At 40.1% G+C, this 20,371-nt stretch overlaps 1 protein-coding gene across 1 annotated transcript; it reads left to right on the forward strand.

Annotated features, from left to right (window-relative positions):
- The first annotated feature begins 14,309 nt into the window (after window positions 1-14,309).
- On the forward strand, window positions 14,310-20,371 carry LOC113585938 (factor VII-activating protease). Its single transcript, XM_081725335.1, has 13 exons — window positions 14,310-14,443; window positions 14,561-14,720; window positions 15,087-15,173; window positions 15,351-15,458; window positions 15,635-15,751; window positions 15,953-16,063; window positions 16,306-16,477; window positions 16,591-16,688; window positions 16,821-17,268; window positions 18,048-18,190; window positions 18,330-18,464; window positions 18,587-18,732; window positions 19,728-20,371. The coding sequence occupies exons 1-13, from the start codon at window positions 14,384-14,386 to the stop codon at window positions 19,887-19,889; spliced, it is 1,947 nt and encodes a 648-aa protein (XP_081581461.1). The 5' UTR covers window positions 14,310-14,383; the 3' UTR covers window positions 19,890-20,371.

Raw genomic sequence — 20,371 nt, forward strand, 5'->3', positions numbered from 1 at the left:
TTGATACAAACAGATAAAACAACAGAATACAATTTAATTAAATGATTCAATGAAATCATTGAAGACTTTATATTAACTTTACTCTCCTTGTTTTAGGCAAACAAAGTGCTCCAGTCACATACAGAACTGTTAAGAGTGCAAAGAGAGAGGAATGACTATGTACAATTTTGTGGGCTTTATGAAAACAATCCAAAAGTAAGTATATGCTTTAAACATTAAAATGTCATATTTACATGGGGAAATGTTCATTATCCAACAGAACAATAATGAGTTAATTTTTATCCTTACAGAGAAATGGATGAAGAGTTCCTGTGATTTTTTTTTCTTCAGTGAAGAATGGCCAGTTAAGATTTTGTTGCTGTTTGTATTCTACACGTGTTATAGATTTTCAAAAGTAAAAGGTCAAAGTCATTCAATATTGAACAACTGACCGAATTGTTTTGTAAAGAGAAAAAAGGTTCTAAAACATTAGGGTTAGAATAAATATATCACCAAGCCTCAATAAGGAAATAAACTTTCTGTAAAATGTGTGCAGTGTACGTTTTGTCATTACCTGAACTCCTGTGTCACCAATTACAGATGATTCCTACAGGATACAGGGAAAAAATGTATCTATAAGGAAATAGAAAGATTATGCAAAAGTGTTTTAGTGAATAGAAAAAATATGTCAATTCTCTAGAACAGCATAGAAAGATTCTGTAAAATTTCTGTAAAACAAGTCTATTCCTAATTCCAAAGGTCTCCAGTGGGGCAAGTCAGGCCATCTGGATCCTCCCTGTGTATTGGATACTAGGGTTAGGGTTACATACATACATAAAAATACATATTTTTATCTTTATTAATTATTTATATCTTTATTTTATATTTAAAGGATTTTATATGTAAATTAGGACCTAGAAAAATTCTGTAAAAGTAGAAGCAGATAGGAAAACTACGTAAATTCTCTAGTACTCCATATGAAGATTATGTAATAGTTCCGCCAGTGTATATAAAAATAGGTATTTTATCTATAAGAACAAAATACTACATAATATTGCCACCTGGTGGTGAAAAATGAGTCCTACAACAAAATTAAGCATTACTTTTAAAAACAAAAGAAATACGTAATTGTTGTTTTTGTTGTAGAAATGTTTTGTAATTTTCAATTATTTTTGATGTAATTTCTATCATGACCTTTTGCTATTCAACAATTTGTCACGACCACGTGCGTTTTATAAAAAAAATTTAAAAATAAGAAAAAAATTTAAAAATGCAAAAAAAACAGAAAAATTACATAATTTAACAGAACAAGTCTGTAAAGGTAATAAGTGGACCCTAACTCTAACTGAAATACCCCTTTATCCAAACCCCCTACCACAATAATGTGAGCCCCTAAAACACAACTCTCTACCTCCCATTAAACCAACCACAGGCATATGGAGAGAGACACGCTTGCCAAACCCCTTAATCACTAATAATGGTGGAGTAATAAACCAAACTTGAAACTTAAAGTAAAAGGCCTATACAGGGTAGTACAGTTGTCTTGTCTCCCCATAATACAGCACTAAAATGCCCTCAAAAAGATAACCCAACTACAGTCCCATGCCTTCATTGCAGCCTAAGCATGGTCCTGAATAACACAACTAGTTATTGTCTTATACAGGGAAAATTGAAAAACAGTAATAAATAGAAACAATTGCAGTGCTTAACAAGTGCTGGCAAGTGCCTTATTCTTGGCTTCTTGCTCGTCCACATAAACTGTGGGGAGGGATGCCATTGTAAATTCACAAAACCACGCCCTAACACTAACCCTGTAAATTCACAAAATCTAACCTTAACCCTAAACCTAATCCTGACTTTAACTAACCCTAACCTGAGCCTTGATTGGACATATTAGGACACACGCCTCGGACTGATCAACCTAAGGCGGGCTGCCTCACAGGAGGGTGTCTAGTGTTTAAAAGGCCGAAATAACTGATGATTCTGAGGTACACTACTGATGATGTGTCCTACAAATTCAGTATAAATACTAACATGCCTTTATTAATACATGACCAGGAAACTAAATGTTGACTTTTGTGGACATTTAAGGTCAGGCTGAAGCCATTAGAGAGCTCATGAACATCTACCTGGAGAAGATAAACACACCTAATGGCAAACCTCTGGGTGAGGAATTAAATGACCTGCTAACACATCTCAAAGCTGTAGTTATTAACAACACACTGCACTCCAAAGAACACCTGAATGCATATTTATGATTCAAATGCATCTGTATAATACCCTTGTACATGACACCAAATGTTTTCTTTTTCCCTGCTTATAGTAAACTATGTGATGGTTGATACTGATGCTGAGGCTGAAGCCATAGACCAGCTTATACATATTGATCTGGACGCAGCAGAGCTGACCACCAATTAGCCTCTGGGTGAAATGACTATGACGTCCATGGCACATCTGCTGTTTGAACAACCCTGCCTTTATGAAGTAATTTCATCTCAGAATACCTTGTAAAACATGTTTTCAGGGGAAAAATGGGGTTGAAACCATTAAGGATCTCATCAAAGTTTTAGTATATGAGAGTAACATAATCAGTGACTAGCTTCTGGTTTAGCAAAAGAAAATATCAGATGAAATCATGATGAAAGAACTGGTCAATGGTTAAAATTTATTCATGTTTCAGCAGGCAAATTCAAGCTGGAACTGATAGATTATAAAAGTTGAGGCTGAAGTCTTTAAAGAGCTTATGGACATCCACCTGGAAGTTAATGACACACTTAATGGCCATCCTCTGGGTGAGTAGAGGAAAAGAACTGCCAACTCATCTCAAAGCAGCATTTATTAACACACTCTGACCATTAAAGTATGCATGAAAGCATCTTCACAGCTCAAATAAAGCCTCGTCATTGCACATACATAATATTAGATTTTTTTCCATGGTACAGCAAACCAGGTGGATGTTACTGATGCTGAGGCAGAATCCACTGAACAGCTCATATGCATCGATCTAGAAGTCGATCTAGAATGGAGCAGATAAGGAATCTGCCTCTGGGTGAGTAACAGAGATGACTATAGCTACTTAGGACAGCAGGTATGAAATGTTGGCAGCTAAATGCCATAAATGTAAATGGTTTTAATCTTGCCTTTCCCACAAATTAATTTCAACCCACTATCAAAACTTTCCTAATTAAACAAAAATGAAAGTATTCAAAATTTCATAGTATTCACTGGCAACACATTTACATTTTAAAGTAAATATTACTTAACAGAGAAGAGGCAGTATTGGTGTTGACAATCAGTTTCTAGAAATTAAAGAACTCAGTGACAAGTAAACTAGTCAAATGTTGATATAACAGATGTAACAGACATGCTGGAGCTGAGGAATGCTGAAATTGAGACTGAGGCTCTTCAAGAGCTCATGCACATTTACCTGGACAAAAATAACTGTCCTCTCGGTGAGAAAAGAACATTTATCTCGATCATAGTCCTGGATAATAACACAACTGCATGTGTGTGTCACGACTTGCCACCCTCCTGGCATCCCTGTTCTTCCATTTCTTGGTTTTGTTTTCTCCGCCCCTCGTCTGTTCCTCAATTCCAGTTCTTTGTTTTGGTTTTCCCTGTTCATATGTTCACCTGTGTCTGGTTAGTGCTCGATTGTCTTGGTTATTTAAGCCCTGTGTTTGGTTTCCCATGTTGTTGGTTATTTTGGTAAGATTGGTCATATGTGTAGTTGTTGTCATGTTAAAACAGTTCACAGCACAACACTAGGTGAGCACTAACACTGTTCCTACCAAAGAATTGAGCTTTCCCATGGTGGTTCAGTAGAACCATTTCAGTCCTTTGAAAAGTCAAGCTTTACGAGTCATCTGAGGTATACTACTGAGGATGTGTCCTACAAATTCCCCCACACACTAACTAAAGTGACCCCTTGACCCAATCCCCTAAGAACAATAATGTGATCCTCTAAAACAATTCTCTACCTTAAACCAACCACAGGCACATGGAGACAGACACCTGCCAAACCCCTTTCAATGGAGGAGTAAAATAAAAGGCCCATACAGGGAAGTACACTTCAATAACAGGTAACAGGCCTAAGCCTGGTCCTCAATAACAGTACATTGATTGCAGTAACACTGTAATCAATGGAAACTAAAAGCAGTGCTTAACAAGCACCAGCCAGTGCCTTACCCTTGGCTTCTTGCTCATTTACATCAACTATGGTGAGGGTTGCCATTGTAAATTCACAAAACCTAACCCTAAGGAATTTGGAAAGAATTTTATTTGAGCTCTTACCAGTTTCAAATTTTAGAAATTATTTTATTTCCAGTTCTGTAATGTTGACTGGTAAGGAAGCGGATGCATGTGCACGAGATTTATTAGGGGCAAATCCTAAGTCGTAGCAGTTGGAGTAGTCCAGGGTCATAGAGCCAATACAGAGATTACTGGGATACATGATAAACAAACAAACACACGAAGGCAAACAGGGGAAGCAGGCTACAACTGATGCTAGGAAGAACTCAGAGGCTAACAAACATGAAGGCTAGGAGAAACACAAAAGCACAGTGTACAAACTTACATACAGGCAGATAGAGGCTTTCAGATAGTTTGACATTCAAACGAACATTAAACCAAACACAATGAACAGCAAAAGCCAGGGCATCAGACAGGGTTTAAATACATTAACTTATCAAGGTAGAAATGAAGGGCAGGTGTGAGTAATCAAACTGGGGTGGAGAAAACGAAACTTCGGCATGGAACTAAAATACACAAGATGGAAAATATGGAACACGGAAACTGGGAGGGACTAATCGTGACAGTACCCCACCTCAAAACACGCAACTACAGGGTGTGCAAACACCAGATCCACTGAAACCAGAAGAAAAGGACTAGGATGAGACTCCAACAGGAACAGAATGGGCAAGATACAGAGCAGGGACAGGACCCAGAAGAGACACAGGAGCAGGAACAGAAGCCAAACATGGGGCAAGACAAGGAACAGGCACTGGAATGGAAAACATAACAGAAGCAGACACAGAAACCAGGGCAATAGGAGCAGACAGAACAGGACAAGAACCAGGAGCAGAAGCAAGAACCAACAAAAAAACCTGAGGGACACAAGGAGTAAACAAAGTAGGAACAAGGGCAGGACTACAGACAGGCATAGGAGTTGGGGCAAATTGAGGGACAGAAGCAAAGACAGAAGTATTTCCAGTATAATAGAGACAGGCACAGGACTTTTGTTCCTGTGCCTGTCTTTATTGTACCACAGGCATGGGTACAGGTACTGGAACAGGTAATGGAACACTCATGCCACAAGGCAGGGTAACAGATCTCATGATGGTAACAAAAAACAGGAATGGATGTATAGACAGGAACATGGACAAAACCAAGAACAGGCAACCACGGAGACACAGGAGGCATATGGCTAACAGGAGACACATGCCAAGGTGGGACAGGCAGGGAACATGAGGCCTGTGAATCAAGAGGCAGGTCTTTGAATACATAGGAGACTGATGAAATGGCAGTGGCAGCCTTTTGAGGCACAGGAGAGTTTTCAGGTGCGACCACTGGGACAGGCCTGGCACAAGGCACAGGGACTTGTGAAGTGACTTCTTCCACTCCAGGAACAGGAACTGGTGGGTCTGGGGGCACGGCTGCGGTGTTCAGAGGCGGTGGGTCCGGGGAGTCCGGAGGTGCGGTTACGGTATTCAGCAGCAGCAGGTCCGGGAGGTCTGGGTGATCAGCAGAGGCAGGTCCGACCGGTCCAGATGCTTGGCCACAGGAACAGACCTGGTAACAGGACAGGTGGCATCCACTATGCCGGGAACAGGATCAGGACGGGCGGCATCTCTCATGATGGGGAACCGGATCAGGACAGGCGGGTTCACTCATGCCAGGAACAGGAACTGGATCAGGATGGGCAGCGTCTCTCACACTAGAGACAGGAACTGGATCAGACTGGATGGCGTCTTTCATGGTGGAGACAGGACTCACAGGCATTAAGGCAGTGTGAGCATCAGAAATGCTTGAGGAGTTACCAGATGTAGGTACTGAAAACCTGGCTCTTAATAACCCAAAAAAACTCTCCAAAGTTTGCATCTCCTCGGTGTGTTGTTTTAACAGTATTTTAGCCCACTGCATGGCTCTCCCCTCCAAAAACTGGAACGTAACGAACTTGGACTGTATGGAAACAGCCGAAGTCAAATGTGGAACACCCACCTCCAAGAGTCTCGCTCTTGCTGCGTCCTTGTTAGGCTGTTCATTCTGTAACGTTGCGCGGTGAGGAGGGGGACGCATGTGTGGAGATGAGCGAGATTTATTATGGACAAATCCAAAATCAGAATCGTTGTAGTAAAGGTAGTCCAGGGTCAAAGAGCCAACACAAAGAGTACAAGAATACATGATTACACAAGACAAGGGCAAGGATACACAAATAACTAAACACAAACTGTGACTAGAACTAAACACACAGTAGAAAACATGGGAAACAGGCTATGACAGATATGAGACAATCAGTAATTCACATTCACATGCATACACGAGCTTTCAAAAACATTCACCAAACACATAAATACAAGCATTCAAATAAAGAATGAACAGCCAAGACCAAGGGAACAAGGTGTGGAAAATCAAATGAGGGGCTGAGAAAACGAAACTATGGCATAGAGATAAAATGCACAAGACAGGGAAAACACAGAACACAGAAACTGGGAGGGAAGAAATACAAGCAAAAGAAAGACAAAATAAGTACAACAAACAAACACAACCCAATAAATCACGAGGTGGGACAAAATAAGGATGGTCCTGAATACAAAAAACTTGGCATCTTAATAGAAAATTTGCTGCGCTCATACCATCATTTGGAAAAAAATATCTGTTTATGTGGACATGGAACTTTCAACTTTTTTCAGGATCACAAGATACCTCAGAAATAGTAAAACCTGCTAATATAATACTGTATACCAGAACACTATTAAAGGGGAACAGCAAAAATTGGGCCTATACTACATGCTTCATCTTACAAAGCTACTATGAGTCACTTATAGATCAAGAAAGTGAAGCATTGCTGGAATATATGGTGGAGGAGTGGCGCATGGCACTAACCACTGCAATATGGTACTACAAAAATGGTAAAAATGGTACTGCAAAAGGCACTGACATCTGTAGGAACCTTCCCCACCTTCTCTGCTGTACTACTACCTAGACCACCCAGAAAAACAAATAAGGTCAGAAAGGTAAATATACTGGATCCTGACTGGCCAAATCCATGTGTCACTCATACAGAGGACTATGTGAAATTGACCTATGCCCTACCACACAAGGACCAGTCACACTACCGCTTACCCACGAGCCGCAGCACAATTTTGCTGCTGTTGGTGATGGTGAAAATGAAAATGAAAAGTTTAATTGCCCAACCCAATGAGGGAGCGAACCAGGACCCCTCAATATTGTTATCAGAACAGGAGTCAGAGGAAGCGGTCCTCATCTCAGAAACATCAATGTTGAGTAATCAGGAGACTCAACAGGAATGCATTCTGCACAATAGTGACCCTCTCAGTCAATCCCCTAGTCAGGAATGGGAATTTAGGCTCTTACCCAAGCCCATTGTAGAGCAGCTAAACCCACCTGCTACTTCACAGGGAACTTACAAACCAGTCAAACACCTTTCCACAAACAGAAAATTACTTAATTGGGCTCTCAGCATATGTAAGAAATGGCATATTCTCGGAGACTCCAACACTGGTAGAATTCCACAACACACCTTAAATTGTCATTCAGACTATACAACAAGTAGTCCACAGCTAAACGAGATTGCGTTTCTCCAAACTCCAATGTGCAAATTGTGCAAATATACACTATAAATAAAATATAGTGACAGTACAAGACAGTATAAATACACAAGAAATATAATAATAAAAATATATACATATATATATATATATATATATATATATATATATATATATATATATATATATATATATATATATATATATATTACAAGTATATACAAGTATATATATTGCGCATAGAAATAAAATACTGCACATTGTATATAGAAACTATTGACATTGTTCCAGTGATTATTGCACAGTGTAACCGGTATTGTAACTTTGCACTGGAAAATGTTGATAAGGTGCTCACAGAGAGAACATTTAAATTATTGCACAAAGTAGCTACATATGAAGTTGGGGGTGTGGGTTATAAATAGTGATCATAATAGTTCTATGTTTCTAGGTATAAAGTAAAATAAAATAAATGTGGTGTGTATTGCTAAAGGGAGTTGAGTAGTCTAATGGCCTGTGGGAAGACGCTCTTGTTAAGTCGGCAGTCTTTTGCCGCATGCAGTGGTAACGTTTACCAGAGGGCAGAAGGATGAACAGTCTATGGTCAGGATGGGTGGGATCCCTGACCATCTTGGAGGCTCTGCTGAGGAAGTGTGACAGGTATAGACCTTATATGGATGGAAGTGAGGTTCTGATGATTTTCTCTGCTGTCCTCACCACTCTCTGGAGAGATTTCTGGTCTGAGGCGGTGCAGCTGCCAGACTGGGAGGCTGCTGGTCAGAATGCTCTCTATGGTGCCTCTATAGAACATTGTGAGGATAGGAGATGGAAGGTTTGCTCTCCTCATTCTTCGCAGGAAGTGAAGGCGCTGCTGTGCCTTTTTGATGAGGGCAGTGGTGTGTATAGTTCATGTCAGATCATCTGTAATGTGCACCCCTAGAGACCTGATGCTTCTCACTAACTCTATGGCAGTACCATGGATTGTGAGTGGAGTATGTACCATGTACTTCCTCCTGAAGTCAACAATGATTTCCTTTGTCTTGTTGACATTCAGTGACAGGTTGTTATTGTCGCACCAGACGAGGAGTTGGTTTACTTCCTCTTTGTATGCTGAGTCATCGTCATTGCTGATGAGGCCCACTATCATGGTATCATCTGCAAACTTGATGATGTGATTTGAGTTGTACTTGGCACAACAATCATGAGTCATCAGGGTGAACAACAAAGGGCTTAGCACACAGCCCTGGGGAACACCTGTGTTCATGATGATGGTCTCAGAGGTGTTTACTCCAACTCATACTGTCTGCGGTTTGTCTGAGAGGAAGTCCAATAACCAGTTGCACAATGGGGTGCCAATGCCTAATGGGCTGAGTTTCTTTACCAAGTGTTGGGATATGACTGTGTTGAAGGCAGAGCTGAAGTCAATGAAAAGCATCCACACAACTATTCTTATTCTCCAGATGGGTCAGGCTTTGGTGAAGCGCTGCTGATATGGCATCATCAGTGGAACGGTTAGGGCGGTATGCAAATTGGATCAGGTCAAGCATTGCAGGAAGTCTTGACATTATGTGGTCTTTCACCAGTTTTTTGAAGCACTTCATCATGATGGGTGTGAGTGCTACAGGGCGGTAGCCATTGAACGTTAATGCTGGTGACTTTTTTGGCAGTGGCATAATAGTAGTGGCCTTGAAGCACTGAGGAACAATGGCTTGGCTCAGGGAGATGTTATAAATGTCTGTGAGGATGTACACCAGTTGTTCAGCACACTCCTTGAACACATACCCTGGTATGTTGTCAGGACCTGCAGCTTTCCTAGGGATGACCCTGTGTAGGGTCCTCCGGACGTCAGCTGAGTCAAGACTGAGTACTTCATCATCCTTGCTGAGGGTTGCTTTTGTTATTGTGGTAGTGTGTGACTCCTCAAACCAGCTGAAGTAGGTGTTGAGTATGTTGAGGAAGTCAGTGTCATCATCGCTGGGTACTGGGCATGGTTTGTAGTCCGTGATCGATTGGATGCCTTGCCACAAGCGCCTGGGGTTTTTTGAGTCAGTGAAGTGACTCTGGATTTTCTGTCCATACGCACGTTTTGCTGCTCTCACACCCCAGTTCAAGTTGGCTCTAGCAGATCTTAGAGCATCTTTGTCCCCAGACTAGAATACAGCATTACGTGCTCTTAGAAGTGTATGCACCTCTCTGGTGAGCCAGGGTTTTTGGTTGGCACATGTGGTGATATTTTTGATAACAGTCACATCTTCCACACACTTGGATATGAATCCCATCACAGACTTGGCATACTTCTCTGAAAAGGATGTGCTGATGGAAAATGGCAGCCTCTTTGAACACATTCCAGTCAGTGCATTCAAAACAGTCCTGTAGTGCTGAGACTGCTGCCTCTGGTCAGATCCTTATTTGCTTCCCAGCTGGCTTGCCTCTGGTTAGCAGTGACCTGTATGCTGGAATTAGCATAACAGAGAGGTGATCTGAGTTTCCAAGGTGGGGGTGGGGGACTGTCTTGAATGCCTGCTTGATATTTGTGTAAGCCTGGTCTAGTGTTTTCTCCCCTGGTCGCAAAGTCCACATGTTGGTTATAATGTGGCAGTACTGTCCTTAGGTTGGCCTGATTAAAGTCCGGGTTGGCATTTTGCATCATGCTGACAGATTGGTACAGTATGGAAAGTACGTCTCTTTTGTTGGCACTGGGGGGTATGTACACAGCTGTGATGCTAATGGCTGTGAATTCCCTCAGTGAATAATATGGTCGACATTTTAACGTCAGGAACTCAATATCCTCCGAACTGGAGACAATTTTAGCATTTGTACACCAGTTGTCACTGACGTAAATACTTTCCCGAGATTTGTCACTGAGAACAGGGCTTCTGTCCGCTCAGAATGTTGTTAGCCCAGCCATGCTAATTGCACTATCTACAACAGTGGAATTTAGCCACGTCTCAATAAAGACAAGGGCACAGCAGTCCCTGACGTTGCATTGGGTGGTTAAGTCCAGTCTCAGATAATCCATTTTATTTCCCAGCGAGCGGACATTAGACAGCAGAATAGATGGAAGCACCAGTCTGTGGGCGTTAGCATTTACCCTGGCTCTAATACCTGCCCGAGTGCCGCGTTTACGTGATCTGTCGCAGCACTTGCGTTGCCTCCAGTGTCAGTCGGTGATGGTAGTTGAGACCGTTGCTGTGCAGGCCTCTGGGTCTTGCTGTCATAAAATCTGTAGTTCACATAGTGTTTTGATTCCCAAAGCCATTAAACTGCTCGAAAAATTGCTTAATGAGTCAGACTCGTGCAGTCCAAGCAAAGTACTGCGAGTATACAGCAATCTCTTATTTCACTGTGTCGGAATAGAGAGTATATTTAACATAGAACGCACATCACTAGTGGGAGCAGGAGTAGCCACAAATAGGGTGCCACTATCTTATTAACTAAATAAAATAAATTTACTACCGAGGGGCCACATTCAAACATATGGAGAGCATCATTAATAAGGCAACTCTACATCTGCAGGTTGAGACAGTTGTACTGGCTTTTCGGATTAACCACCATAAACAAAAGTTTAAAGAGACCTCCATAAAACAAATTCAGTGGGCTCTTAGGTCACCACAGGCTTCTGGATGCAGCTGTTTTTCCAGAATGCTAATCAATTTTTCCAGAATGCCAAAAATGGAGGAAAAGTTCATTCTAACAGGGATCAACAAACAAGCAAATGCCCTGCTTACCATTGTTACCAGCTGCACAATTCAGGGTTAGCCAAGACCAGATCCACTGTTTAGTTTACTTACGAGATTGCTGTAATGTTTCCCCTATTTGTCAGTGTGGACAAGTCAGGTAACATGGTTACAGGTGATTTCAATGTATAGATGTGGTAGATTAGGGGTGGGTGCCATTACGTTGCATTGTTCATCAGGAAAGGTATGCGGTAGGCAGGGAAGCTGTATTATTATTTTTGTTTCTTTGGTACCGTCCACATTGTCCACGCATACTTTATGGTCACTCACTAGAATTGTTCTTATGCTTTGAACTACTATGTGCTCTCATCATTGATTTTATAGGTTAAGTAAATTGATAAATGCAGAGGTTACTGGTGTTGGTCTCATCCGTGGTTAGTTTTCACATGCCTCACACACACACACACACACACACACACACACACACACACACACACACACACACACACACACACACACACACACACACACACACACACACACACTCCTCTACTTTAGAATGGAACAAAGATGAGATCAGAAACCCTCCTCTTCACCCTTAAGGCCACCTGGACACCAAAGCTGACCCAGGTCACTAATACGGTGATGAAAATAATCAGACCTGATAAATTTGTGATCAAAGACTTACTGTGGAATTCCGGAGAGATTCAAAACCTTAGCTGGGAACAAAGACAGGCCCTATTACAATTGAACTGAAATAAAACAAATGTAATCAAACCAGCAGATAGGGTTAGTGCGATGGTTATAATTGACAGGGGGATGTATGTAACAGAGGCAGAACATCAATTAAATAAAGAACAATAGTATTAAAAAAACACCTCCCCTGAACCAATATTTTAAAAAAGTATTCCAGAGATACAAGGTATAATCACAGATTTAAGAGTCAAAGGATACATAAACAAAAGACAAGAGACTTATCTGATTGGACCCGATGATCCACACTCTAGGTGCTTTTATTTTCTTTCTAAAATACACAAAGAACCAAAATTTTGGAGTGTCCCTTTTGATATGCTCCCGGGCAGACTAATTGTTTCTAATTGTGGTAGCGAGACTTATGCTACAGCCGAATATATTGAGTACTTCCTTAACCCCGTTAGCATCAGACACCCTAGTTATGTCAAGGACACATATGATTTCATAGAAAAGATTAAAAACATCACACTCCCATTTAACTATCTCTTATTCACAATGGACATAAACAGTCTGAATACTAACATTGATACATCAGCCAGAATTATGACAATAAAAGAGTTTTGTTTTGTTTTTTGTTTTTTGTTTTACACCAGATACCCTAACAGAGATAGACCTAATAAGGCTTTACTGAAATTATTAGAAATTAACTTAAATAAAAATTATTTTGAATTTGATTCAAATGTTTAATTTTTAAGGGACAGCAATGGGAAAGACGTTTGCAGAAGGTTAGGGGAGGCAGAGATTTCCTGGCCCATCAAACCTTCATTGTATTACACATTCTTGGATGATATTTCTCAGTTTGCCACACATCTAAATCTATTTGATCAATCCATCAAACTCAAGTACACATTACATGAGAAGGAGGTTATTTTTTTTAGGTACAGTGTCTTTTAAGGGACAGGATTTGTCCAACATGGGGAAGCTTCAGATTAAAGTATATTTTAAGGACACTGACAAACATGCCTTATTGCACAGATCTAATTACCACCCTAAACAAACATTTAAGGGCGTTGTAAAATCCCAAGCACTAAGATTCCATAGAATATGCACTCAAATTGAAGATTTTTGGCAAGCAAACGAAATCCTCTTCCAGGCCCTAAGACAATGGGGCTACTTCCGATCTTTCCTCACGAGATGCTTAAAATGCTTTTTGGCCAAAATAACAGAGTACATCAGAAAGGTAATCCCCTTGGTTACCACCTTCTCCAGGGGTAGTGTCTTAATAAACAGAATACTAAAAGATAATTTTATCAGATTTATGGCCAATGCCTGAGTCAGAGACATTCAATCAGATCATCATCACCGGAGTATTGAACTCACCTGTGTCTTCAGAGAGATTGTGTATATAAGACTGTTTCAAACACTCAAAAACAAATACACTGGCAACAGGTGGTTGGGGCACAGGCTCTGGAGGCACTGCTCTGCTGCGTTTTGGGCTTCTATGACCTGGCTCCAGTTATGCTAGGACAGGCTCCCCTTAAGGACATAAACTGTCAGGAAATCTTGTGGCTTTAACAGATGGTGAGTTTGGGGCACTCCAGTCTTGGTGGCACTGGGAGGCAGCAATTATAATAATAATAATAAAAATAATAATAATCTTACCAGTATACATAGTTCTTTTATAGTTTATACCTATACAACCACTCCACATAACTGGCCATTCCACAAATATCCCACCACCTGTGCACAAACATGCACATACACACCCATACACACTCACACATCCATACACACACTAAATAATTATATTGAAGAGCCCTATCCATAACCTAGTCCTCTATGGCCAGGTGGTGCTAATTAATCTCCTGGGAACAAAGTCTGCACAGACAAAACCTGCTCTGTCAGCATGGGTAGCAAAAACTGCTTAATAGCAGCAGTTAAAGAGTTAGATATGAGTTAGGGTTAGATATGGGTTGGGGTTAGGGTTAGATATGGTGAACTGGACAAGAGGATAGTTGAGAAATATTTGAAAGAAAAAAACTCACTATTGAATAGAATTATCACAAATGATATTAATTTAAGGGAAACTGGACTCACACACACTATAGGGGTTAAAATACCATTGATTTTGTTGTTCTGGAATGGATGCAGTATAAAGTACACACAGAGAACATTGACCTTGTTCTGTTACAGCCAGTGAAGCACAGACTACTACTGTGTGGTGTATCATTCAGTCCATCAGTAACTATGAAGCTGAAGGATCTACTGCTGCTCCTATTCCTCTGTGCCTTCATCACACTTGCACAGGTAAGGAATTAATTAATTCTGCTCAGAATACACAATTCACATAATTTATTTTACTTAACTACGCTTACATTTTTTGTTCTGACACAAAATGTAACTTTATTGACTAAACAAAATCAGCTATTAAAACATGACAAACATAACAAACATGAGAAGCATGACAAACATGAGAAGCATGAGGAGCATGAGAAGCATGAGGAACATGAGAAGCAAGACAGAAAGAAGATACATGAAGAAAGACATGGGCCACACCATGGAAAACACCCAGGAAAAGTGGAGGGTAAGGGACTACCTTAAACACAGTGGACAGGAAGAGTAGGGGGTAAGGGACTTCCTCAAACACTTTTGACACTGTGCAATTATGACACCCAGTAGAAGCTGGTGTATTGTACAATATTTATATCGGGCAAAAATTGGATATATATATATACATTTATTCATTTTTAGGCTTCCATTTAACTGGACATTAAACCACATCAGGAACTGCTTATTTATTCTAGGGATTGTTTAAACAGCTGAGACATATTAAGACTGAGCCACCAAATGTTTTCTCTTATTCTTTACGCCACCCTTACACCTAATACTGATCATTTGAGTCAGTTATCATTTGAGTCAGTTATTTCATCATATAATCTATATTCACCAGATTTGCAGACTGATTATGATGACGACAGCAGTGATGATGAGGATGTGGGAAAAGGTGAATGGCTATTTGAGCTTCAAGATGTCCGAGGTATGATTCAGTAACTGTCCATGGCTTTTTCTAATGGTTTTGACAAAAAATTATACAACACAATGTGTGTTTGTGCTTGTAGTATTAAGCGGATATATCTATAGTTGTATCACATCCACTGTAAGAAAATGCATCCATTCCCTTTTCACACAACATCTCCTCTCTGTGCACATTCAGGGAGCTGCGCCCCAAATCCATGCCTGAATAATGGAGTATGTGAGGAGAGAAGAGGGAAATTCAAATGCAGATGTTCCAAACTTTTCAGAGGCAGGAGATGTGAGAAAGGTAGAAGACCTGATACTTCAGAGAAATCTGAAAAAAGATAGGATGAAGCTGCTATGTGGTATAGTGTATTATGAGAGTCTGACATGTATTTTGAGAGTCTGTAGTGTATTTTGACAAGAGACTAGTGCATATTGACACTGTAATGTATTTTGAGAAGAAACTGGTTTTTATTTCAGCAAAACATATTTGCAAGAAGAACACATGTGGATATGGTGAATGTGTTCTAACAGCTGTTCCTCCTTTCTATGAGTGCAAATGCAAAGCACCCTTTAAACCTCCAAACTGCAGAACCAGTAAGATTTCCACTAATACCATTTTGTTACTGGCACTGAATGACAACCAACTGTTTAATTACAATATCATCTCTTTTTTTAAAACAATGTCAGACTATGCATGCAGGATTCTCTGCAGTTTATAATTCTTTCAGACATATATGTAAACTTTGTATCTAGACATATAAATTGATTTATGTGTATGTTTCTGTATCGACCAAGGTCTCCCATGTGAGCCTAACCCATGTCTGAATGGAGGTTCCTGTATTAAGGATGGAGAAGACTTTGACTGTGTCTGCAAAGAAGGCTTCACTGGGAAATTCTGTCAAATTGGTAATTATACATTAATTCTGAAGAAATATTAAATATTTTTAAGTACTGATTTATGTAAATGTTTGAGTATTTTAAGAAATTCCCTGTTGACTTCAGTCTAAGCAACCCTTAAGAAAATGTATTTCACCAACCACTTCATCAACAAATCTCATGAATACAAAAACAGTTATACTTTCACCATAGTAAATTGCAAGTTCCTTCTTTTGGTAATGGAGTGTAATTTAGTGTGTTTTGCTCTTCAGATCCAGATGATTGCTATGAAACAAATGGAGAGTCCTACAGAGGCATGGTATCAGAGACAGAGGATGGGGATGACTGTCTCTTCTGGAATTCCTACTATCTATTGGGTAAAGGAATAAACCCTTTCATAAACTTTGAGGATATTCATGGCCTAGGTCCACACAATTTCTGCAGGTAAGAACATACAAATATATATAGACAGTCTTATATACTTGGTCATTAATCTTGAAAAGCAATACAAAATGATTCTCTGCTACCTAAACTTAAATGTGTTAATTAAATCACAGAAACCCAGATGGTGAAACAAAGCCATGGTGCTTTATACGATCAGGAAAGACACTAAGATGGAATCCCTGCAATGTGAGAAAATGTTCTAGCACTGATGGTAATTATATCTCTTTTTTCAGATACACATGATTTTTGTGCGGCTGAGAAATGTTATGATGCAGTGATGCCTTTCAGCCCCGTATAATCACTGAGTATTTTGTTGCTCTTCCAAACATGGAACCTACTGCAGCTGTCCCCTCCTTCATCCCTCCTACACTCCAAACTACTACTCCCATTAAGCTCCACGTAACACCAAGACCCATCCACCTAAACCCAACCACACAGCCCACACCGTCAATCCATCAACCAGGAACCCACATTCCCAAAAGCCCTGTGCCAGGAACCCCCACCTCCGAAAGCCTGGTACCAGTAACCCACACCGTTGGAAGCCCCATGCCAGGAAGTTCTGTTCCAGGAAGCCAAGTCCCACATGTGCTGAGGCAGTTTGAAACATGTGGGGAACCCCAACCAAAAAAACCAATTAATCGTATCTATGGAGGCCTAAAAGCACTTCCAGGAGCACAGCCATGGCAGGCATCTATACAGATCAGACCTAAGGTCTCTACTCTGGGCTTTAAACACATCTGTGGAGGCGCTCTCATCAAGCCATGCTGGGTGATGACAGCAGGACACTGTATGTGAGTACAGCATAAATCAGGGTGTTGCAGCAGAAGGGCCATTTAGCTGTGCTGATATACAAAGGGTTTTTTTAAAGAATACCATGTGTATCATCCCTAAGTAAACATTCCAAATAGAGTTGGGTTAATAATAGTGGAAGCTTTCAGAACATGACTAACAGTATTTGCTTTTAACATTATGTGGTCAAAATAGTCAAGTAACTTTAAACTGTAACATTTAAAAAAAATGTGTGAAGACAGTCAGACATCTGTCCACATAAAGGATTAGGGTTAGAGAGTAGACATCTGTCCTCATAAATGACCCCTCTGCAGAGATCCAAACTCAGACAGACTAAATAAACAGTACGGTGCAGCTGCACATTGCCCTGCTGGCTCTGCAGGGACATGTGCATATCCTTCATGCAGCTGAGTGGAGGTAGACGTGGACTGCTATTGAAAGAGCAAAGGGTATGTTTATGGACTCAATGCTACATTAATAATTTCCCAAATAATGAGTTATTGTTTTTCTTTCTGTAGACAATAAAACATAGGGGGTTCTCCTCTGGAGAAGTGGACAAAGTAGCAATCAATGTTTCAAATAGTTTGGGTTAGAAGATGTGGATGTCAAAATAAACTAAGCAAGCCTACAATAGTAAATACAACATTATTATAGCTGATGTGTAAAATATTAAATAACTACAATGATTGGAATTCAAAAATTAAGAAGTGATTTTACTTCTGTATTGAGATACAGCATTGCTAAACAGGTTGTTCTGCTTATCTTGTTTGTCTACTCACAGTGTCAAAGGTCATGATTTCCAGGTGGTTCTAGGTGGTGTGGACTTAGGGAAGGTTGAGCCATCAGAGCAAACACTGGAGGTTGTGGAGACCATTGTCCATGAACAGTACAGAGAAACCCCTGAATCAGTCTACAATGACATCGGTAATTTTATTGTAATTAATTTTCCATGGACAAAAAGATGTTGACTATTGCATACAGAAATAGACAGGCTTATAATCAATTTTGTGTTGTTACCACAGAAAATTAATTTGAAATTCATGCATGTGCAAATGTGTCATAGCTCTGCTGAGGCTCAGAGCCAAAGATGGGAGGTGTGCAAAGGAGAGTCAGTTCATAAGGACGGTCTGCTTGGCCAAAGAAAGCTTCCCTGATGGTTCTGAGTGCAAGATCTCTGGATGGGGAGTCACCCCAGAGTGTAAGGCACTGACTCTGCTGTGACCATAAGGGGCACTGCAGGAGTATTTCTGACAAAATGCACCTTTGGACTGGACTTTTTTAGTTGTACCATCTTTCTCTCTCTGCTGTTCTCTCTGCTAGCGCAATATGGCTCCAGTCAGTTATTGGATGCTGAGGTGTTATTGATTGCCCAAGATGTCTGTTCCGATCCAAAAGTGTATGGGAAATTCATAGATAACACAATGTTCTGTGCTGGTTATCTGGATGGTGGAGTGGACTCCTGTCAGGTGAGAAAATATTAAAGTGAAGCATATAGATGATAAAGACAAATTAGCCATCAGATGCTTAAATGAACTTAGTCATTTAGTTAAATATGATGTTTTGATTAATTGTATATATAGAACTATTGATATGGGTCAAAGGCAAATGTGTACATAATTTTAAAAGGTGCACTACAAACCGCACTGGTTTGTACTCATTTTAATAAAAAAGTAATCATCCCACAGAGCAAAACCATAAAACATTCAAACCATGCAAAACAATCTGATTTTAAATAAGTTTGGTTTTAACAATCATGTACAAAGTAAGTGCAATGGTGAGGGGTTAGGAGGTGGACACGAGTGAAGAAGAGCGATTCCAGAGTCGTAATCATTATAACAGTCGAGGGTGAATTTACCAACATGTAGAGTCTGGGAATACATAGCTAAACAAAAGGAAACAAATCACACGATGTCAGAAGGGTAGCTGGCTAAAACAAAGAGGCTAGGAATGAAGGCTAGAATAAGCACCATGCTAGGAAGCACGAATATCTAGGAATTACAAACATGGGCTAGGATATTACACACAGAGGCTTGGATTAGGAATGGAACCACAACAAGGAAGTAAAGCAATACAAAGACATGAGACATGAAAACCATGGAGACAGGGATGCTAGGAGGGTGGCCAATCATGACAGTATTACTAACTGGTGTCATTGTCTGCATTAACTTATAATTTTAGTTATAATTTTGGCAAAGCTTGTGTAGGCTTTACTCTGCTTAGTCACAGGGCTGATGTTTGACCCACCAACATAGCTTTAAATCAAAACTATGTTAATGTTTGAATGATCTCTTCAAATATGACAACCTATCAAGAGAAAGCAAACTACTGAACAGAAAGCAAAGCCTAATACAACTATTCACTGCGTGACAGTAAGTCATTAGAGGCCTAGACCCAGATTCTATGTAAGAGCAGCACTATTGGCTCTTCTCATTGTACACTGCATGTCCCTCCTCTTTGACAGGGTGATTCAGGAGGGCCCCTGACCTGTGAGAAGGAGCAGGTGCACTATGCTTATGGCATCGTCAGCTGGGGTGACAGCTGTGGGCAGAAGAATAAGCCTGGTGTCTACACCCGTGTCACTCACTTTGTGGATTGGATCAATGCAAAGACAGCTGGCCCATAAACTTTTGTTTTGTTTTGTTTTTTTGGTGGGAAGAACAAAGTCTTCCTTAACCTTAGTAGGTATATACCAAGTAACTGAACGCAAGCAAATATACTTCATCAAGAAACTACTACAGTGAAAAACCTATTTACTTTTGTGACTCTTAAGTAAATTTTATGGGTTACAGAGTGTTTTCTTTTAATTGCTTGTGGATCTGGAATTGGTGCACAAAACATATCAAAACTGTGACAAAACTACAAATTGAAAATATAATTCTAAACTTTCATCATTCCAGGCTATGGGTAAGAGAAAAAGTATTGTTATTGAGGATTAAAAAATAAATAGCATATATGTAATTAAAAGTACATTAAATTAAAAGTAAGTGCAACTGGACACAAAACTGTAGTTGAGAAACTATAGCAAAGTAAAAACCTAAAATTTCAAAGCCAACTAAGTGAAAATTACTTATGTACAATGAATAAACTCTCATTCCCATTGGTGTA

This window comes from Electrophorus electricus, chromosome 12, assembly GCF_041902795.1.
Source record: "Electrophorus electricus isolate QZ-2024a chromosome 12, ASM4190279v1, whole genome shotgun sequence".
In the NCBI taxonomy this organism is placed as follows: Eukaryota; Metazoa; Chordata; class Actinopteri; order Gymnotiformes; family Gymnotidae; genus Electrophorus; species Electrophorus electricus.

Bases quoted from the DNA above. Each gene is read 5' to 3' on its own strand.
- LOC113585938 (XM_081725335.1), top strand. From the start codon at position 14,384: ATGAAGCTGAAGGATCTACTGCTGCTCCTATTCCTCTGTGCCTTCATC. The intron at 15,174-15,350 runs GTATGATTCAGT...GTGCACATTCAG, and splicing joins TGAGCTTCAAGATGTCCGAG to GGAGCTGCGCCCCAAATCCA. The intron at 18,733-19,727 runs GTGAGAAAATAT...CCTCTTTGACAG, and splicing joins GTGGAGTGGACTCCTGTCAG to GGTGATTCAGGAGGGCCCCT.